The sequence below is a fragment of the Notolepis coatsorum genome (genome assembly GCF_963971535.1).
Source record: "Notolepis coatsorum genome assembly, chromosome: 8".
NCBI classification, from domain to species: Eukaryota; Metazoa; Chordata; class Actinopteri; order Aulopiformes; family Paralepididae; genus Notolepis; species Notolepis coatsorum.
The window spans coordinates 9,621,498-9,645,266 of NC_140172.1; the positions used below are offsets into that span (position 1 = coordinate 9,621,498).

The following is a 23,769-nucleotide window of genomic DNA, read 5'->3' on the forward strand; positions in this document are numbered from 1 at the left end:
AAATCCACGGTTCGGTTCGTATCACGGTTTTGTGGTCTCGGTTTTCATTTCGATTCGATACGTTGTTTTTAAAAAATATTTTTATTTATTTTTTTTATTATTGAAAGTTAATCGTGAGTAAAAAAAATTGTGGCGTTAATAGAATCGGGTGATAACGTGTTAATACCGCGTTAACTTTGACAGCCTTAGTAAGGACATGGTTCCTTTTCAAACTGTCGATAGACATGGTCAAAACTCAATCCTAGATATGCGTTACCTGCCAGCAGACACTTGAGAAAAGGTTTTGCATTTTTCTATTGCAGTTTTGCACAATAAATGTTCTTAAAATACCTCTGTACTATGTGAAATATGTCCTAGTAATACAAGAGTACAGTAATAGCTGACATACCAGTGTTTTACCCCTTCAGAAGCATTTATATAGACATTTTAAGATAGATGAATATACCGTGATATATACCGTTACCGTCTATACATCAAATTATACCGTGATATACATTTTAGACCATACCGTCCAGCCCTACTGTGGAGAGGTATCAGTGTCCACTAAAGTGGTGGTCAGACCACACTGCTGTCTATGGTAAGCTGGCCCACATTGCCCTGAAGTACTTGGGGACCCCTGCCTCAACTGTCCCATGCGAGAGACTGTTCTCTTTATCAGGCCATATTGTACAGAAGAAGAGAGCTAGTTTGTCACCAGCCAATGTGAACAAGCTGGTCTGCCTGAGTGACTGATGGAAGAAGGAGAAGTAGAGATTGGACTGATTGAGTCAAGCCATGTCACATAGCTACCGAGTGACTGTACTGGTAACTAGGCTTGGGCGGTATAATTTTTTTTCATACCGTCATACTTTGCTGACATCACACCCCGGTATGGGTATTATGACGGTATGACTTTCATCAGTGGGGGGGGGTAGCGGAGCTAAGTTAACAATATACTTGTTATCACCATACATAACGGTTATATTGAAACACGTTGACATTAGGGCCGTTCTTTCAACCTAAAAGTGCACTTTCTTCAACTTCAAACCTAAATTCCTTAGCGACCCGCGTTACCAACTTAAACAAATCAGCGCGCACATTCGAGACACACATATGAAACGAGTCATACGGAACAAATAACGTATAACGGAGGCTGAAATTAGACCAATGTGACTCACAAACTCACGACAGTAGTACACAACTACACATACAGACGCACAAAATTTATTCTGCATTGATTAAGTGATAATCAAAACGCAGCTTAAGCCGTTAAACCCCTGTAGTGAATCACCGAAGCCAATACGCACATACACAGTCGAACTGGAAGGCTTTACGAAACATACACTCCCGGCATTCATAACTCGTACGTTCATCTTCCATACGCTTAACCATAACATAACATAACTTACCGGTACCCAAACAACACGTCCCGAGTCCACATACAAGATGGCAAGATACAACGTCAGGAGAGCAGTAATAGAGGCAAAACGGCGTTACAGGGATAAAGTTGAACTTCAGTTTGAACAGGCTGACTCTAGAGGCATGTGGCAGGGCCTCAGAACAATGACAGACTACAAAGGCACCCCCCTCAAACTGAACAGTGACATCTCCTTAGCAAATGATCTCAATACCTTCTATGCGAGGTTTGAGGCTGTGAATAACAACACCAGCCTACAAACCACGGCAATGGGGGGGGGGGGGGGTCTGCTGATGGAGACTCAGTGTTCAGGGTAACAGAGCATGAGGTGAGACGGATCTTTAAAAAAGTGAATATCAGGAAGGCAGCAGGACCGGACGGCATCCCCGGCCGCGTCCTAAAAGTCTGTGCCGACCAACTGGCCCCGGTATTCACTGACATCTTCAACCTGTCCTTGGAACACGCTGTCATCCCCACCTGCCTGAAGAAGTCCACCATCATCCCTGTACCCAAAAAATCTACGCCCGCTTGCCTCAACGACTACCGCCCTGTAGCCCTCACCTCCATAGCCATGAAGTGCTTTGAGAAGCTAGTGAAGGGCTACATGTGTTCCTCCCTCCCCATCAACCTGGACCCTCTGCAATTTGCATATCGCCCCAACAGGTCCACGGAGGACGCCATAGCCCATGTGCTGCACACAGCAGCATCACACCTGGACAAGAGGCAGGGGAACTATGTGAGAATGCTGTTCATCGACTACAGCTCAGCATTCAATACCATAGTCCCCTCCAAACTCATAGCCAAGCTCAGGGACCTGGGCTTGAACTATGACCTCTGCCAGTGGGTCTTGGACTTCCTGACGGGCAGACCCCAGGTGGTAAGAGCCGGCAACTGCACCTCCTCATCCATCACGCTCAACATAGGGGCCCCCCAGGGCTGTGTTCTGAGCCCCCTCCTCTACTCCCTGTACACACATGACTGCGTAGCACAGCGGAACAACAACACCATCATCAAATTTGCTGATGACACAGTAGTGGTGGGCCTGATCTCTGCCAACGACGAAAGGGCCTACCTGGAAGAGGTAGAGAACCTGTCACAGTGGTGTCAGGAGAACTGCCTCTCCCTGAATGTCAGCAAAACAAAAGAGATGATTGTGGACTTCAGGAGGTCGGGGGTCAAGGACTACAGCCCCCTCAGCATCGACGGGGCACCGGTTGAGAGAGTGAACAGTTTCAAGTACCTCGGAGCCCACATATCCGAGGACTTGACATGGACCACACACATTGACAGTGTTGTGAAGAAGGCACGACAACGCCTCTACTTCCTCAGGCGCCTAAGGAAGTTCCAAGTCAGTCAGAAGATCCTTAGGAACTTCTACTCATGTACAATAGAGAGCATCCTGACCGGCAACATCACCTCCTGGTTTGGGAATAGCACTGCACAAGACCGTAGCAGACTACAAAGAGTGACACGTTCAGCCGAACGCACAATTGGAGGGGGGCTTCCCACCCTCCAGAACATTTACAACAAGCGGTGCAAGGGGAAGGCTAAGAGAATTATTAAGGACTCGAGCCACCCGAACAACTGCCTCTTTGAACTGCTGCGGTCAGGCAAGCGATACCGGAGTCTTAAGGCGAGCACAGAAAGACTCAGAAGAAGCTTCTATCCCCAGGCCATCAGGCTGCTAAACGAACAATAATCGCTAAACGAACAATAATCACTATGCAACAACCATCAAATGCACACAGCACACACACCCACACGCACACACTCACTCAAACAAACAACACACTGCAGCACCCACTCTCCACACTTTAGATCACACAAACACACTTACACTTTATATTTATTGATAAAGGATTTGCACTACAACTCGTACACCTACTGTGAATTGTACCTAAATTGCACCTCGTCCCATTTCTCCATTTCTGCCTTGCACTATATAGTATTGTATATTAGTACACTGCACAGTATTGTATATTGTATGGTAACTACGTCTATTCTGCATCGAACATTGTACATATGTCTAAACTGAACACTGTGACCTCATTTTTACTTCTAATTTTACTATGTTATTTTATTTCATACTTATCTTGTCTTGCACAGTCTCTGGAGCGCAACAGTAAGAAGCATTTTGTATAAAAGTATTCTGTACTTCTGTATGACAACTATTAAAGAAACTTGAACACATTCATGCACGAATCCATTTCAAAACGCTAGAAAAACCCTCCGTTTCCCGATTCCTCAATCATGGTCCATCCATTCGACCTTAATAAACGGACGGCCACCGGTCCATAACCGCATTCTATAGAAGAATAAGGGCTAGATCCACAAAGAATGGATTGCACGGAGCAAGTTGCACCCTTACTTACAATTCATTATGAATTGAAAATGGGGGACCCTGATGTAAACAAGACGAAAGTCTTTCTATGGTCTGCATCCCCTTAACAATTGTGTGTATTGAGCTGTACTGTATTGTACACATTCTGCAATCTGTTAATAAAATCAATACACACAATTGTTAAGGGGATGCAGACCAGAGAAAGACTTTCGTCTTGTTTACATCAGGGTCGCCCATTTTCAATTCATAATGAATTGTAAGTAAGGGTGCAACTTGCTCCGTGCAATCCATTCTTTGTGGATCTAGCCCTAAATCTTTATTTGTCGTGTAGATTGACACACAAGCGAGATGAAAGACCCACAGGAACACGCTCGTGGCTCTGCTGAGCTCTGACTGAGAGAGGGAAAGACAGACTGCCCTGCCCTCTGCTGGCACGTGCTGTGTACTACAAGCAACACATCTGTGATTTGGCACACAGTCTGTGACGTCACGGTATTGAAAATCATACAGACAGGATTTCGAAATACCCTGGTATACCGTCATACCGCCCAAGCCTACTGGTAACATTATTTGTGTTCTGAATAAAATAATTTATTAAACACAAGTACATCTTATTGAACATTATTTTGATATTGCATTACCAATTATCATAGCAAAACAGCTTTTTCAAACAGTCTGTAATGCATTTTGGAAACGGGAGATGGGCTCATGGTGGCCCACCTGGCCTGAGAAACATAAGGAGGAAAGAAAAAGTAAGGACTGACTTCTGTTCATTATTTGGGTAGAACACACATATTTTGAATGCCTTCGGCAGACTTCAAATGAGCCATTTTAATCTAGATTAACTCCAGGATTGCAGATAGATTAATCTAGATTAAAGAAAAATCTATGCCCACCTCTAAATTAAACCTTTCTATTTTTGTGACCACATTATAGACAAAGGCCATCAACATAAAGTATGCATATGCTCAACCAGCACTAGACGTTCTTATCAAAAAGGAAAAGTCACAGAAAATATTATTAGGGTTTTAAATAAGGACGTTTATGGGGTTACTTGTATTAATAATGATTTGCACTAAGGAATTTTGTAACTGTTATCTAAAAGAAAAAGAGAGGAGATGTTACAATGGAATGGGGAATGTTATATAAACCCCCCCACAGTGGTGTGTGGAGTTGGTATGTCCCAGCAGGGACCAGGATGTAAAGTCATGTTATGGGTTGGCAATACAGACGCACGGCACAGTTGACACAGACGCTCTATTTTCCTGGCTTGTTATTGAACACAAACAGTCATCTTTGAACCTCTGTTGTCAAGCCTCGTCAATATACCCCCCTTCCCCACTCTGGTGTCGTGGCGTCACTTCGCTGTGAGTGTTTCCACGGTTAGCTTGCGGCTAACGTTAGTTAGCTCACAGCTAAAGTTAGTTAGCTCGCAGCTAAAGTTAGTTAGCTTCGGGCTAACGTAACGTTAGCCTAACCTTTGTCTATAACAACAAATGTATTTGTTGTTGTAAATCTTACAAATCTAAAATTCAGTTTAGTTTCACTCAGTGACACTGGGCGTGTCTCTGCTAATTGAGCTATCACCAGTCAGAGGCAAGTCTTTGTGTTTAAAAGCAGCTCTTTCTGTGTAGAGAATTCAGTTTGTATTGACACAGCAGAAGCCAATACTTTGGTTGAACAACATTGAATCCTACTGCATGCTACCCGTTTGTGACAGCCTAAAACTTAAACATTTAAACTTCCTACCTAGAAATGCTACCTATATAGAAAGCTTCCTTGCATTTGACACACAGGGATTGAAGAGGCTCAGGGGTCGGCAATAGGCGGCCCCTGAGGGCCGAAATTGGCCCGCCAGCAATAATTTCTGGCCCGTCAGTTTATTTTGAGAATATGATATTTATTTTATTTTCATCATATTATTTGTATTATATGCATACTTTATGTTTTATCCATGTTGAGAGTGAATAACAGGTATAGGCAGTGAGGTGCAATGTACCGTATATATAGGCTTGCTCAAAGTGAGGTGTACAGCGCGTGGTGCTGAAATGGGAAACACAAGTCCATGAAATAAAAACACCAGTTCAGTAAGTCATTCAAGCTTTATCTTTACTCATGACTGACGGCACCACACATGCATGTGAACAGTAATGCAATTAAAAACAATGCAAAAACAATGCAATTAACTTTAAACAAAAAGAGTGCTTGAAGAAGCTCCTGAAATGACGGCGCTATATGTATTTGAATTACGAGACATTCGGAAGTCCATTAGCTCCATTTCCAGTGCAGCCTCATCTAACAAGGTTAACTATCATAATCGATCGTCCCACTATATTCCTTTATCCGTAATTGATCAGTCTCCCCAGTTAGTAGCTAGATTAATATATTTAGCGGAAGTCTCAGTAATCGATCGCGGGGGATTCCGCAATCTGGATGAGTCAGCCCCAGTCTCCTTTGTAGACCAGACCGTCTCATTTAACAAGACGAGGCTTGTTTGAGATTCAATAAGTATAATAATAAGTAAGACAATGGATACGTTTAACGAATTACATATAAATCGATAGTTTTAACATTAAACATTCAACATTAAACCGGTCCGTGGCCGTCAGATAGACTGTTGCGCGCGCATAATGTAGGATAGACCGATAGAGAGGCGCTTTATAATACAATGGAAAAAAGACAAAGGTATAATGTTCAGTGCATGTATATGTCGTTTACAGTTTATTATGCCACCTATGCAGCTCGTTTATTTTGACAGAGTTAAACATGTTTCACTATCATTATATTAACACTTTGATCGCCATGGTTAAATTCATAATTTACCATCCCTAGCCAGCTCTATTTGTCTATGGAGAAGTTCCCCTTCTTTGCAGGGCTATAACTTTTTAAATTCTATTGCTAAATTGACATTATTATGGCCCATTCAATGTCCTATATCCATTGTTCAGGGTGCAGCAACGTTATACTTTTTCATTCACATATTCATACTAAAATATGGTCTAAAGTATAAGTATGTTTTTATCGTTTTCTGCAGCTTTCTCCAGAACTTGATTTATAGCCCCAAATGCATTATATTGATGATCAAATACAGTTTGGTAGCGATCGGTGCCAGATGAAAAATTTCAACTGGAGGTACTTCTAGAAGTTACTACGTATCATCTGATATTGACCGGATGGGCGGGGGGTCGTTTATAATTCCGTGAGCAACGTTATATCATTCGTCTAGTGTAACTGAGGGGTTACAAAACCCTGACTGTATTAAAGATTGTGATATATTAAACCACTGCTAGTTATGTACTTTAATTACTGGCCAAACAGTACATCAAATATTGATGGTGAACACTCACAAGAACACGGCATTGACACAGAAATTCTATTGGAGGGTTATTTATTATTATTAGGCAACGTTAGGTTACAGATTGAGAATTAGGGTCGCGCTTGTATGGCGAAGAATATACGTAAAGTCAGTCAAGAGCATAAGTCACTAAGAATAGCAGGAATACTATGATGGGTCTAAGCTGACGCCACCTGTTGTATAGTAGAAATTATATAGGGCAACACCGGTACCAACTGGAGACAATGGGTTCCCTCCGCGGTGTAAAGCCGGGAGGGGTAGAGGAATGTTCGGGTACCCAGTCTGAGTCAACGAGGAATAAAGAGGCTCCAAGTACAGGAGCCGGTGCTTGTACTCCCTTGATCAGCAGACAAAAGCAATAGTTGTAATCCAATATGCTCGACAGCATTGACGACAACCAGCCAGCCCCTTCCATGAGGCGGGCCCGAATGGTAATCCTCACGAGGTTAAATCCCAAACGACAGTGGAATCAACGGTGCTCTTCTCCGGTGGTCACGGTCCCAAAGCAATATAATCCAACCAGAAATGGTTCTGCAATCGCCGGTGCCAATTCTCCTGTGTACATGTCCAACGGTTCTCGCCTAGGACTCCTCGGGTGTGGGCACGTATTTAGGCCGCACAGCCTGGATAAGTGCACTAGCTAAAGACACGACGAACCGATGGGTTATGCTACATACGGAAGAACTGTGGCCGCACGATATACAATAAATGATCGACTATTACTTCACATTAGATTAAGTCGAACTCAACGTTACTGCGTTAAACTCTGACACTTTAACATTCTATTTGCACGCGGTTCTCAATGCTCTATTTAGATGCAAGGTTGCTCACTTCACTGCACGTTGACTCGTGGTGAAGGTATTACTAGTAATGAACGAATTGCTGCTGTTTACACCTGCGCCGTATTTATACCTAAGTGAATATCTAGTCCCAACCTCAGTTCTTGTCTCGTATTACTACGCAGACTCTGGGCATGTACTGACATGCCCGGAGTTGCCTTTGAACTTGCCGTTGGGGGCTTGGTCGTTGGCGCCTGGGGCCGCTGTCCAATAGGAGAGCGAATAATACTCTGGTCTGTACGCAGGTAAAGGGATATTCCGTGTATATAAATAATATACAAGGTATATCAAACAATACATATATATATTCAGTTTAATCTGGCCCTTCACAACATCTAGTGTGGGTCATATGGTCATCAGAGCAGTTTATATGGAACACATTAGAAAATAACGCTGGATCTTACCGTATCTTCCTCGCGCCGTTGGACGATCAGCTTGGAGTAGACAGTTTTCGATTATGGGATGTTGATATAGATGAACCATTTCCAGGTTGTATAATACTATATACGTCCAAATAACGTTGTTTATTGAGTAAGGGCGAGCGATTGATTATCCAGTGTGTTGAGATGGAGTCTGGCTAACGATTGCGAGTGCCCGGACGAAATATGGATGAGCACTTCCTGTTTGGCGCGTCACTTCCTGTTGGCCGATCTGCCGATCGGCCACCAGATGGCGCTCTTGAACCGTTAGACAGTTGAGTGGAGCTCACCAGTACATCTCATGTCTCCGGAGGAGAAATATGATTTCGATCACAGATTTTTGAAATATTGATATCAAAGACGAGTTACGGCGTCTTCGGCAGAATGAGCATGGCGAGCAAAGACGAGTTACGGCGTTCCCGGCGATTAAAGTGTTAAATTAGCCATTGTTTTTGGTTCTGGCCCGCCATTCAATGGCTTGGGGAAAAATTGGCCCGCCGCCAAACCTAATTGCCGACCCCTGCGTTAGACCCACCCAAGGTTTACTTCCTTTGAGATGGAGGAGCCCACAGACCACTAGGATATCAGCATGTTACCTTTTTTTCTCTTATCTTGATTCTGTCTTCTCCTTCCTCTGCTCTATCATATTTGTATAGCTTTGTCTCCATAGCTTTGTCTCTCATTCTTTAATTTCATCAAACTCTGTTCACATGTAGCCTAACTATTTGGTGCACTTTATTTTGCTGTTTCCCTCTGCCCCAGATCTACCCTCTCAAATTCCTATCTGCTACCAAGAAACATGTCTAACGTGCCAGAAATCAAAGCAAAGTGACTTGATTGGCTGCATTTCTCACACGTTAAAATGTATTATACCAGACAACCGTTCTACCTCCCGAGCCCCTGAGCGCTTGCTGTTTCCCTTCGTGTTGTGTATGCGCCGCCATCTTGGGTCAATAGGAAGGAGGATGTAATTACAGAGGAAATCAGAAAGTGACCAAATACTTTTCCATGCTACTGTAAGTTCTTAGTTGCTGTCTCCCTCTGCTCCAGATCCACCCAGCGACCAACTGATGATTAAGAAAGAAGAGGCTCAGGACACACTAGACCCAACCATGGATATTTCCACTGGGCTGAAGGAGGAGCCCACAGACCATCAGGATATCAGTATGTTACTTTTCTTTTTATTGTCTTTATTTTCTCTAGTTGTCTTTCTTCTGTTGCAGCACAGTTGTCTCTCTGTCTGTGTGTCCATAGCTTTCCCTCCTCTAATTCTTTCCATTAAGCCCCAATCTGTGATTTTCATTTCAGTGTTTCCCCTAGGATTTTTTTCAGGGGGCGTGGTAGGCCCCCAAAATGACTAGTGTTTTCGCGGGGCGCGTGGGTCACGGATACGTGGTGTCAACAGTGTCGTCATAGGCGCGCGCAGTAAGGCGGTTGTTAGTATCGGTGCATTTCTCTACACTGAGCTGAAATGAAACGATTGCACATAAATTAAGTAAATAAATATTAACAATATTTATTTACAACACATAAATTAACTTATTTACAATTATACATACAGTAGTGACAACATGCATATGAACTATTTACAATACAGGCAGGCACATACAACACTCATAACTATTTACAACCAGTGTCAGAGCGAGCAAACTCAAGTTGTTCGGAAATTCTGAGGGCTCAGAGTGCACACTGGACGCTCTGACCAAGAGTCAGTTTATCAGAGCGGAGCAGATTTTCAGAGTGAATTTATTAACTCACCTTAAAGGAAAACTCCATTTTGGGAAATTAGCTTATTTGCCATCTACCCTGGAGTTAGACAAGAAGTTACTTTTTTCTTCTCTGTCCATGCAGTAGGAGTAGGAAGACACGCACCATTAGCCTAACTTAGCGTCAGTCACTGGAAGTAGGTTCCTCCATTAGCCTAGTTCCCAACGTCTTCCTACTCCTACTGCATGCACAGAGAAGAAAAAGGTATGTATTTTTTTTTATATATATATATTAGAGCTGGGCCGTTAACGGCGTTAACGTGCTGCGTTAACGTTATACTAGTATCGCGCGATAATATAATTAACGCATTAATCTAAAAAAAATAAAAATGTTTTTTTTTTTTTTTTTTTTTACATTTTTTTTCTACCTTTACTTACCCAGGGTAGGTTCGCTGAGCACAGATGTTCTTTTCCATTCACACCTGGGAGCTGCCCAGTACAACCACAGTTGACACCATTGGCCACTGAGCAACTCCACTGGAGCAGTTGATTCAAGCCATGTCACATAGTTCAAGTTTGAAATGATTCTTTCTGTTTTGCTCCTGAGAGTGTGCTAGATACTGTACTGTACTGGTAATATTATGTATTTGTGTTAACTTCTGAATAAAACAACTTATTAAACACAAGTACATCTTATTGAACATTATTTTGATATTTCATTACCAATTATCATAGCAAAACAGATTTTTCAAACAGTCTGTAATGCATTTTGGAAACGGGAGATCATGGTGTAATGGGCCACCTGGCCTGAGAAACATAAGGAGGAAAGAAAAAGTAAGGACTTACTTCTGGTCATTATTTGGGTAGAACACATATATTTTGAATGCCTTCGGCAGGTTTTTTATTTTTTTTTAGCCATTTTAATCTAGATTAATCTAGATTAAATCCAGGATTGCAGATAGATTAATCTAGATAAAAAAAAATTATCTATGCCCACCTCTAATATATATATATTTTTTTTTATATAATTCTTTCTGGAGGGGCGGGGCGTCCCGTTGGCGGGGTGTGCCGCCAAGGCAATGGTAGGGGAAACACTGCATTTACCATAATAAAGTGAGGTATTTTAACATATACATTCTTGAATAGTCCGATAGATGGAAAGTAAAATAATAAATGTGTTTCATTACTCTTTATAAAGGGAATAGCTTTGACTGTCTTGCACTAGCCGGTAGACCCTCCTCTATATGGCCGGCCCCTGGTCAAAGTTGGGAGTAAATCCATAAGGAAATCTTTTGGTCCAGAGATTGAAGACTCTGCAACATAGATACAATATTCTTAGGTTTCTAGATGTTTGGGGTTATGAATTTACCCTCGTGGATGGTGTGGATTCAGTGTTCCCCCTTGAAAAATGTTCATCAGCCGTGCTGTGCTGGGCGCACGTGCCGCCGGAATCCATATTAGCGCGTGCGCACGTGCCGCCGGAATCCATATTAGCGCATGCTGCCAGAGAAATAACTTAAAACTACCTTAGAATTGTTCAAGATAGGTTATTCATAGGGGTGGAACGGTTCGCAAAATCCACGGTTCGGTTCATATCACGGTTTTGTGGTCACGGTTTTCGTTTCGATTCGATACGTTTTTCATTAAAAAGAAATTAACAAAAAAATTTATTTTTTTGTATTGAAAGTAAATCGCGAGTTAAAAAAAATAGTGGCGTTAATAGAATCGGGCGATAACGCGTTAATACCGCGTTAACTTTGACAGCCTTAGTAAGGACATGGTTCCTTTTCAAACTGTCGATCCAAGATATGCGTTACCTGCCAGCAGACACTTGAGAAAAGGTTTTGCATTTTTCTATTGCAATTTTGCACAATACATGTTCTTAAAATACCTCTGTACTATGTGAAATATGTCCTAGTAATACAAGAGTACAGTAATAGCTGCCATACCAGTGTTTTACCCCTTCAGAAGCATTTATATAGACATTTTAAGATAGATGAATATACCGTGATATATACCGTTACCGTCTATACTTCGAATTATACCGTGATATACATTTTAAACCATACCGTCCAGCCCTACTGTGGAGAGGTATCAGTGTCCACTGAAGTGGTGGTCAGACCACACTGCTGTCTATGGTAAGCTGGCCCACATTGCCCTGAATTACTTGGGGACCCCTGCCTCAACTGTCCCATGCGAGAGACTGTTCTCTTTATCAGGCCATATTGTACAGAAGAAGAGAGCTAGTTTGTCACCAGCCAATGTGAACAAGCTGGTCTGCCTGAGTGACTGGTGGAAGAAGGAGAAGTAGAGATTGTACTGATTGAGTCAAACCATGTCACATAGCTACTGAGTGACTGTACTGGTAACTAGGCTTGGGTGGTATAATTTTTTTCATACCGTCATACTTTGCTGACATCACACCCCGGTATGGGTATTATGACGGTATGACTTTCATCAGCGGGGGGGGGGGGGGGCGGAGCGGAGCTAAGTTAACAATATACTTGTTATCACCATACATAACAGTTATAAAACAATGTCCAGGCACGCTCTCCAGGTTTTTCCAAATTTATTGGCAGCCTGTAATCATAACGTTTCGGTGTGAACACACCTTCTTCAGAATGGCTTGCATGAAGCATGAAGGGTAAGTGACCCTAGTATATACAAGACAAACAGGAAGTGACAACATATGAAGTGACAACACATTCCCACAAAACATCTGCAAAAAAGTACAAAATACCACTTACAAGCACAACCTTTTCAGAATATGTAAATCAAAAAGAAGCGTAAATCAAAAAGAAACATGTAAATCACAAAGAGATATATCTATATATATTTATATATATTTTTTATATATTTTATACAGACTAGGCCTACATCTTAAACTCATGACCCATATAAGCCATCTTTCAATGATCCTGGAATTAATCTAGATTAATCTAGATTAAAATGGCTCAAAAAAATAAAAGAAAAATCTGCCTAAGGCATTCAAAATATGTGTGTTCTACCCAAATAATGACCAGAAGTAAGTCCTTACTTTTTCTTTCCTCCTTACGTTTCTCAGGCCAGGTGGCCCATTACACCATGAGCCCATCTCCCGTTTCCAAAATGCATTACAGACTGTTTGAAAAAGCTGTTTTGCTATGATAATTGGTAATGAAATATCAAAATAATGTTCAATAAGATGTACTTGTGTTTAATAAATCGTTTTATTCACACAAATAAATAATATTATCAGTACAGAACAGTACCGCATTTCAAACTTTCAGAGAGAGAGAGAGAGAGAGAGAGAGAGAGAGAGAGAGAGAGAGAGAGAGAGAGAGAGAGAGAGAGAGAGAGAGAGAGAGTGAGACCTCTGAGTTTGTGCAGTTCTCCCTTCATCTCTCAGACAGCAGCAACAGAGACACCAAGTGGTGACAGAAGGGAACAGCAGCAGACTGAACAGTACAACTGAGGTTAACTGAATGAAAAAAAAAATATGCTGCTGAAGTGCTCTTGAGCAAGGCACTTAACCCCCAACTGCTCCAGTGGAGTTACTCAGTGTTGTTTTATTCACACAAATAAATAATATTATCAGTACAGAACAGTACCGCATTTCAAACTTTCAAAGAGAGAGAGAGAGAGAGAGAGAGAGAGAGAGAGAGAGAGAGAATAGCCAGTTCTCCCTTCATCTCTCAGACAGCAGCAACAGAGACACCAAGTGGTGACAGAAGGGAACAGCAGCAGACTGAACAGTACAACTGAGGTTAACTGAATGAAAAAAAAAATATGCCGCTGAAGTGCTCTTGAGCAAGGCACTTAACCCCCAACTGCTCCAGTGGAGTTACTCAGTGTCGTTTTATTCACACAAATAAATAATATTATCAGTACAGAACAGTACCGCATTTCAAACTTTCAAAGAGAGAGAGAGAGAGAGAGAGAGAATAGCCTCTGAGTTTGTGCAGTTCTCCCTTCATCTCTCAGACAGCAGCAACAGAGACACCAAGTGGTGACAGAAGGGAACAGCAGCAGACTGAACGGTTCAACTTGAGGTTAACTGAATGAAATAAAAATATGCCGCTGAAGTGCTCTTGAGCAAGGCACTTAACCCCCAACTGCTCCAGTGGAGTTACTCAGTGTCGTTTTATTCACACAAATAAATAATATTATCAGTACAGAACAGTACCGCATTTCAAACTTTCAAAGAGAGAGAGAGAGAGAGAGAGAGAGAGAGAGAGAGAATAGCCTCTGAGTTTGTGCAGTTCTCCCTTCATCTCTCAGACAGCAGCAACAGAGACACCAAGTGGTGACAGAAGGGAACAGCAGCAGACTGAACAGTACAACTGAGGTTAACTGAATGAAAAAAAAATATGCCGCTGAAGTGCTCTTGAGCAAGGCACTTAACCCCCAACTGCTCCAGTGGAGTTACTCAGTGTCAGACTGTGGTTGTACTGGGCAGCTCCCAGGTGTGATTGGAACTGTGTGACTGAAGCAGGGCGTAGCTGAAAAAGAGCATCTGTGCTCAGCGAACCTACCCTGGGTAAATAAAGGTTAAACAAAAACAAAACAAATGGCTTGACTCAATCAATCTCTACTTCTCCTTCTTCCACCAGTCACTAAGGCAGACCAGCTTGTTCACATTGTCTGGTGACAAACTAGCTCTCCTCTTCTGCACAATATGGCCCGATAAAGAGAACAGTCTCTCGCATGGGACAGTTGAGGCAGGGCTCCCCAAGTACTTCAGGGCAATGTGGGCCAGCGTACCGTAGGCGGCAGTGTGGTCTGACCACCACTTCAGTGGACACTGATCCAAGCTGGCACTTGGCTCTACCTTGTACCTCTCCACAGGATTGGGCACTGGTGAGTCGTCATCCGACTCCGAGTCTGATCCCATCACTAGTGTTTTCTTTTTAGGTGGCTCAGGGTTCTCCTCCCTCGGGGGCTGCAGAGCAGGTCCTTCTGCCTTCACCAATCCACTCAGTGTTGCCCACACTGGCCCCCTCTCTGCTTTGGGCAGGCATTTGAGGTCCTTAAAGCGTGGATCCACAGCAGTAGCTACCTTTGATGAACAAAAATAAATAATAATTAATTGATGATGAAAAAAATTAAAATTAAAGTAACTTTGCAAATCCAACCACCATATTTCTTCATGACTCATTCATCTATCCATTGATCAATCTACTGGCTTAACAGTCTATAATGGTCAGACAATACAGTTATTTTCTAGTCAGTCTCACATACCTTCAGCCATTCCAGGTTACTTTTCTCCCTCCGCTGGTTGAGGTCCTGGGTGAAGGCATTCTTGAATCGCACAATGTAGGCAGGATCCTCATCTGAGATCTTCATTGCGTGCTCAAGGTGGCGCAGGGCAGGTAGAACCACAGAGCAGGATACATACTTGTCCCCACCAAGGAGCTCAGTGATGTACCTACACACACACACAAAATATGGCCAATTAATTTAACTCAGATTACACTATTTTTCTGAAAAAGTTCTGAAACACACACACACACACACACACACACACACAGACACACACACACACACTTTAACTAAGATTACACTTTTATAAGTTCTGATTCTGAATCATTTATAGTATTTAAGGGCATGCATTTCTTAATTAAATACAAAGTGACTTTTAAAAGAAGTTGTATGCCAATTTAAGAACACGCTATCTTTGTAGACCATACCTGCATGGCTCCAGCAGTTTCTCCAGCTTTGCCAGCTTCTCATATTCAGCATCTGTTGGGAGGACCAGCTTGTGTTTATGCTGGGCCAGCGTTGCGTGCACTGGGACTCTGTTGCGCCTCAAACGATTGATCATCGCAAGGGTGGAATTCCAACGTGTTGGAACATCTTGCACGAGTGACTCTGGCTCTTGTTCACAGGATGCTTGCTGGACATTTAGCTCATCTGTGTTGGCCGGACTGTGTTTGAAATGTCCGACCACTTTTCAACACTTGGCCAGGACACCATCAAAACCACTATCCCGAAGGGACATTACAATGGCCCTCTGTATAAGGTGCGCAATGCAGGGCATGTGCTCGAATGGCAGTATCCTCTCTGCTGCTATCATGTTGGGAGCGCTGTCTGTCCCAATGGTGGTGATTTTGTCGGCTATCTCCCACTGATTAGCGACGTCCAGAAACTGCCTGGCACATGCCTCTGCAAAGTGGCCATCCTCTGTTTTAATCACACCTACAGACAAAGTAGATCAGAATAAGTTTGCTAGTAAAAAATGTATACCATATACAAGAAAAACAATCCACAGTTTAAACAAGGACAAATTAAATGATAATAATAATAAAGAATAAAAATAAAATAAAATATCTCACTATTCAGATCACATTTGACTTTCATACTGACAATTTTTTAAATGTATATTACATCCCTTAAGCTCGCTATGGAGAATTCCAAACCTTTACACCAATAACTGAAGGACACATCTGTTTAAGTTTATTAATTTTATTTAATACTACATGCCGCGGTGGGTTGGTTTCAGGTTGGAATGAATATTCAGCCAGTTGGATGGTTATATGCTATGGTTGGATGGCTGGGTATCCAGCCTGAATGAATGAATGAATGAATGAATGAATGAATGAATGAATGAATGAATGAAAATGTTATTAACAGATTGCAGAATGGGTACAATACAGTACAGCTCAATACACACAATTGTTAAGGGGATGCAGACCAGAGAAAGACGTTTGTCTTGTTTACATCAGGGTCCCCCCTGAAACCAACTTAACCGTGGTAAATTAAATAACATAAACGTACCCAAGGCGAACGAGTGAAGTTCCCAGCTGGCATCGATGAAGTGTGCAGTAACGCCTAGGTAGTTATCTTTGCTGACCGATGTCCAATGGTCCCCAGTCAGTGCTACACACGACGCCGCGGCCAACTTCTTTTCTTTCACAACTTTCTCTGTGGCGTGTTGGTCATGGATTCTCCTCATGATAGTTCGCCTCGCAGGTAGCTTGTAACACGGGTCGCCTGTCGCCGCCCGGAGAAGAAGCTCGAGTCCATCATCTTCAACCACGCTGATAGGCCGGCAATTGATGGCAATCCACTGGGCTAGGAGGTTCGTTAGCTTGGCTGATAAAGCTGTGCTGATGGGCTTGCCTTGGTTGCACTCAAACAGTGTAGTTTGACGAGGAGCACTTTTCCCCGGTGCAGCTGTGCTTGGTCCGGCGGCACCTTCCTTGATAACATCAATTTGATGCTTTTTGCTCAGGTGGTATTTGAGACTCGAGGAACTCCTACAGTACGTCATTTGCGCTTTGCACAAAGTGCAAATCACCTTCGTCTTGTCGAGGTTTCCATCTGGAAGCTTTTTGAAAATAAAATACCCCTGAAGCAAACTGTGCTTAACGTTACCATAGATATCTCTATGAATGTTTCTGCTCACAGCGTCCGCCATTGTCATGCAGCTCAGCTGATGTGTATATGGTAATGATCTTCACGCATGCCCCGCTCGCATGTGTTCACGAACTTCACGCCCCTCCCCCTCCCCCCACACACACACACACACACAGAGTAGTTCGACCAGGTTGGTATACATCCGCTAATGTCCCAGACGAGACCCAACGTTGAGAAAAATGTTAACGGCGTCAATTATATTATCGCGCAACACTAGTCTCGCGATAACGCAGCACGTTAACGCCGTTACCGGCCCAGCTCTAAATGTTAATTACCTGAAATTATTCCGTTTTTGGGGGGGGGGAACCCTGCATATATCGGTATCGGTTGATATCGGTATCGGAAATTAAGAGTTGGACAATATCGGTATATCGGTATCGGTAAAAAATAGGGATGCACCGAATGGGAAATTCTTGGCCAAAAAACCTATACCGAAAATAGGAAACAGTTGCCGAAAGGCCGAAAATGATTAATAGAAATATATATATATATAATGTATTTTTTTTTGTTCAGCTACCTGATTATGACAAAAGACATGATTATGGCAAAACTTAACCTAAATAATATTAATAAAAGTCAAGTGCATTTTCTTTTCTCTGTAGGATAACTACAACCAAGTGCTTTCAGAACAAAGCCAAGGTGCTTTAAAACTGCATAAAGATCTGCACACACAAGAGGGAGAATAGCTTATAGCAGACTTAATGATGTTACTGTAGTGGCTACAGTAAGCATTTTATATAAAATTACTCTGTATTTTTGTATGACAACTAATAAAGAAACTTGAACTACTGTCATAATTCACTGCGTTTTAGCCTACATGGAAGGACTTGTATTTACTACATCTCCCGTGACTCTTAGCGGGGGATGACGTAGTTTAAGAGAGACGAGTGAAAGAGGAACTGAAGCGTTGTTAGCTAGCTTAACGCTAACGTTAGTTAAGGTTTTTAACCGTGACGGGCATATAGTAATGGCGAGGATATAATCATATAAAGCATGTTAAAGACGCATTTATTGGACGCGTTGCGCGCAAAGTTTACATAGAAACAGCGCGACTCCCGAGTCCCAAGAGGAGTTATCACAGGCTGCAGAATGCGAATGACTGAAGCCGCGCTTTGATTACGTCATCACAACAACACGCGTTAGGTTACAGGTTGTTTATGTTCTTTGACATTCTGTGATATATTTTTGGTGAAAAAACTCTTTCGGCCAAAAGCCGAAAGGCCATTTTTGGCCATTTTCGGCCGAAAACTTTCGGTGGCCGAATATTTGGTGCATCCCTAGTAAAAAAGCCAATATCGAGCATCCCTACAAAGAATGGATTGCACGGAGCAAGTTGCACCCTTACTTACAATTCATTATGAATTGAAAATGGGGGACCCTGATGTAAACAAGACAAAAGTCTTTCTCTGGTCTGCATCCCCTTAACAATTGTGTGTATTGAGCCATACTGTATTGTACACATTCTGCAATCTGTTAATAAAATCAATACACCCAATTGTTAACACTTTGATCGCCATGGTTCAAATTCATAATTTACCATCCCTAGCCAGCTCTATTTGTCTATGGAGAAGTTCCCCTTCTTTGCAGGGCTATAACTTTTTAAATTCTATTGCTAAATTGCCATTATTATGGCCCATTCAATGTCCTATATCCATTGTTCAGGGTGTAGCAACGATATACTTTTTCATTCACATATTCATACTAAAATATGGTCTAAAGTATAAGTATGTTTTTATCGTTTTCTGCAGCTTTCTCCAGAACTTGATTTATAGCTCCAAATGCATTATATTGATGATCAAATACAGTTTGGTAGCGATCGTTGCCAGATGAAAAATTTCAACTGGAGGTACTTCTAGAAGTTACTACGTATCATCTGATATTGACCGGATGGGCGAGGGGGCGTTTATAATTCCGTGGGCAACGTTATACCATTCATCTAGTGTGGGTCATATGATCATCAGATCAGTTAGTATAGAATACGTTAGAAAATAACGCTGGATCTTACCATATCTTCCTCGCGCCGTTGGATGATCAGCGTGGAGTAGACAGTTTTCGATTATGGGATGTTGATCCTGATGAACCATTTCCAGGTTGTATAATACTATATACGTCCAAATAACGTTGTTTATTGAGTTAGGGCGAGCGATTGATTATCCAGTGTGTTGAGATGGGGTCCGGCTACCGATCGCGAGTGCCCGGACGGATTATGGATGAGCACTTCCTGTTTGGCGCGCCCCTCCCTCTTGGTCGATCTGCCGATCGGCCACCGGATGGCGCTCTTGAACCGTTAGACAGTTGAGTGGAGCTCACCAGTACATCTCATGTCTCCGGAGGAGAAATATGATTTCGATCACAGATTTTTGAATTATTGATATCAAAGACGAGTTACGGCGTCTTCGGCAGAATGAGCATGGCTAGGAATGACGTCTAAACACGTCATCGGCGATTAAAGTGTTAAGGGGATGCAGACCAGAGAAAGACTTTCGACTTGTTTACATCAGGGTCGCCCATTTTCAATTCATAATGAATTGTAAGTAAGGGTGCAACTTGCTCTGTGCAATCTATTCTTTGTGGATCTAGCCCTAAGTCTTTATTTGTCGTGCAGATTGACACACATGCGAGATGAAAGACCCACAGGAACACGCGCGTGGCTCTGCTGAGCTCTGACTGAGAGAGGGAAAGACAGACTGCCCTGCCCTCTGCTGGCACGTGCTGTGCACTACAAGCAACGCATCTGTGATTTGGCGCACAGTCTGTGACGTCACGGTATTGAAAATCATACCGACAGGATTTCGAAATACCCTGGTATACCGTAATATAGTCATACCGCCCAATCCTACTGGTAACATTATTTGTGTTCTGAATAAAACAATTGATTAAACACAAGTACATCTTATTGAACATTATTTTGATATTGCATTACCAATTATCATAGCAAAACAGCTTTTTCAAACAGTCTGTAATGAATTTTGGAAACGGGAGATGGGTTCATGGTGTAATGGTCCACCTGGCCTGAGAAACGTGAGGAGGAAAGAAAAAGTAAGGACTTACTTCTGTTCATTATTTGGGTAGAACACACATGAACCATTTTAATCTAGATTAATCTAGATTAACTCCAGGATTACAGATAGATTAATCTAGATAAAAAAAGTATCTATGCCCACCTCTAAATTAAACCTTTCCATTTTTGTGACCACATTATAGACAAAGGCCATCAACATAAAGTATGCATATGCTCAACCAGCACTAGACGTTCTTATCAAAAAGGAAAAGTCACAGAAAATATTATTAGGGTTTTAAATAAGGACATTTATGGGGTTACTTGTATTAATAATGATTTGCACTAAGGAATTTTGTAACTGTTATCTAAAAAAATGCTAATTCTGCCATTCCACGGCGTACAACGTTATTGAGATAATATTTCATTTTTTCGCCATGGTATTCATAATTCCCTCACCCAGCCTCGGCTGATACAGTGGGATCCTGCACAACTCTGCAACGCTTCAATACTGCCGCCTGGTGGATGATTGGGCGAGTTACAACCGGAAATGGATCTCTGGTGATCTCCGTGCATCTGGGAAATGCGTCCGGCACTCGCATATTGTTGCAGGACTCTAGACACACATCTGTGTATATGGATCGCTGCCATAACTCAATAATCAATATGATTTGGGCGTTCATTATTATTATACAAACCGGAAATTGATCTAGTCGATCCAAGTCAAATAAGTGGGATCTTTTTTTTTTTTTTTTTGTCTCATCGGCGAACAGTACAGTAACGTTACTTTCAGCGTGTTTGTTTATTATTATTAATGCAAACTGCTCTGATCAATATATCACCCATACTACATAAAGCATTTACTGAAGATCACGGAATTATAAACGCCCCCCCCCCCCCCGTTCATCCGCGCATGATGAGTCATAACATTTAGGATCATGTACAGTTGAAATTTTTTAATATAGCGTGTATCGGCAACAAACGGCAGTTGATATATATATGCGTTTATGCCTATAACTCACGTTCTAGGAATTACTGCAGAAAACGATAAAAACATATTTATATTCTAGATGGTATTTTCGTATGAATCTATGACTGAAAAAGTATAACGTTCCTACATCCTGAACGATAGATAATCGATGTTGAATGGGCCATAGTAATGTCAATTTAGCAATACAATTTAAAAAGTTATAGCCCTGCAAAGAAGGTGAACATCTCCATAGGCTTAGAGTGGTGGCAGAGAGTGGTATGAGACGGGCAAACTCTTTGGCAGTTAATGTGTTAAGCACACCCCACAGCCCAAATGGAATGATGATAAAAACCTTTTTTAAAGAACAATAATATTTTTTTTTTATTTTATTCAGTGTATATATGTGCGCGTGTGTATGTATATTTATATGTATATATTGATATGTGGGACTTTGGTATCAGCTAATGGTGATCTTTTTTAATAAACAAATAAAAATGTGACTGTTCTCTCAGTTTCAGAAAAGGACACAGACTGGTTTGTAATCCAAGGTTATGAGGAGCTTGGAGAGAAGAGTGGAGCTAAACTACAGACAAGACTCTTGGAAATCCCGCTCAAAAGATTGTCAGCGGTAAGATGGGGAAGAAATATTACATTGGGAGTTGTTTTACATAATCCATTTGCAGATTTTATATATAAACTTTTACATGATAAAAATATAGATATACTGTATTAAAAAAAATTATAATAATAATTGCTTGCCTAGATTCGTTCTTGGCTGGGTCTTGCTTAACTAGGCTTGCCTAGTCTTGTTCTTGGCTGTGTCTTGCTTAACTAGGCTTGCCATGTCTTGTTCTTGGCTGGGTCTTGCTTAACTAGGCTTGCCTATTCTTGTTCTTGGCTGTATCTTGCTTAATTGTGTCACCTCACAGCGCTTTGTGCCAGATCTCTACATTTTCATTTTTCAGATTATTCCAGATTGCTAAAGTACAGAATCTAAGCTTTCAAATTATGTGTCATATGTTGAAATCTGAGAATTTTTTTAACACAATGTGCTCAATTATAACTTGACTGTTGGAATTAGGGATGTTAAAAATAAAATATCTAATAATATTATTCAATATTAGACATTCATTGATCCAGAGGCAACCGGTTATTATATCAAGACAACAACACAACTTGCCCTCACTCAGGGACAATAATATGTAATCTATTTAGATAGAGTATGTATGTATTATTTACAGATAATTGAAGGTACCTCAAAACATGAAACCAAGCCATGATGTCACACATCGTGTGTGTGTGTGTGTTACTTGAACAATTGTCACTGTGCTCCTAAATTTCTGTGTGCTCCTAAATTTGTATTTAGATTTTATTTATTAACATTTTATTTAGGAGCACATGTGCTCCTTGGGAAAAAGGTTAGCGTAGAGCCCTATATATGGAGACATTAACATTACGTTATCAAACATAGGGACGAAGACTGTAAAAAAAAGTGTCAACAATGTTTTATAATCTTTATGTTAATTTTCATTATAAAAATGTTGTGCCCCCGAAATACAAAAAAAAGCCCCCGAAAAGCAATTAAGGGGGGCAAAAAAAGCCATTGAAAAAAAATGTTAATTTCTAACCCTGATATCTATGGTACACTAGTAGGGCAGCGGGAGATACTAGTAGGGTCCCTCCGGTTGTAGGCCAGCAGGGGAGAGGATTTGTCGGTAACGAAAGTCTGGGTCAACGAAGAATAAGGAGACTCCAGGTACAGGAGACAGTGCAATAATCTCTTGATCCGCAGACGAACAACAGCTATTCTCCGGTATGCAGTGCAGCATGGAGGAAAGCTAGCCAGCCTCAGGCGTCCTAGAGGCGGGCTCGACGATGCTCCTCACAGGGTAAATCCCACACAGTTGTGGGTGTAGACGATTCTCCGCTCCATCAGATACAGGACCAAAGCAAATATAATCCAGCCGAAAAGGGCTCTGTAGTCGTCTGGTAGGTTATCCAGTGTACATATCCACACGGTCCTCGTCTAGGGCTCCTCGAATGACGGCACCAGGTTAAGCCGCCCAGCCTGGATAAGCACACTAGCTAGGTACGAGGACGCGTTGGTAATGCTGGTCACTGTAGAACGGTAGCCGCACGATACACTATACATAAATAGACTATTACTGAATAATAGAATAGGTCGAACTCGACGGTACAGCGTTAAACTCTGATACTTCAGCTATCAATTCGCATGCGGTCTCAAGGCTCTATTTCGGGGCAAAACGGGCCCACTTCACAGCACGTTGTATCGTGGTGTGAGGCTTCAACTTATTGGGTAACATACTTCTGTATTCACCTGCGCCGT

The 23,769-nt window shown here is 41.9% G+C and overlaps 2 protein-coding genes across 2 annotated transcripts in view; both read left to right on the forward strand.

Annotated features, from left to right (window-relative positions):
- The window catches only part of LOC311233289 (uncharacterized protein), a 447,587-nt gene that overhangs the window by 12,647 nt on the left and 411,171 nt on the right, over window positions 1-23,769 (forward strand). The gene's annotated exons all lie outside the window — the stretch shown is intronic.
- The window catches only part of LOC311232913 (uncharacterized protein), a gene marked incomplete at its 3' end in the record, with an annotated part of 41,748 nt that overhangs the window by 2,686 nt on the left and 15,293 nt on the right, over window positions 1-23,769 (forward strand). Inside the window, exons 2-3 of the mRNA XM_084319746.1 lie at window positions 9,401-9,514; window positions 21,935-22,050. Coding sequence (XP_084175872.1) covers window positions 9,401-9,514; window positions 21,935-22,050 — 230 coding nt within the window. The remainder of the gene's footprint in view (window positions 1-9,400; window positions 9,515-21,934; window positions 22,051-23,769) is intronic.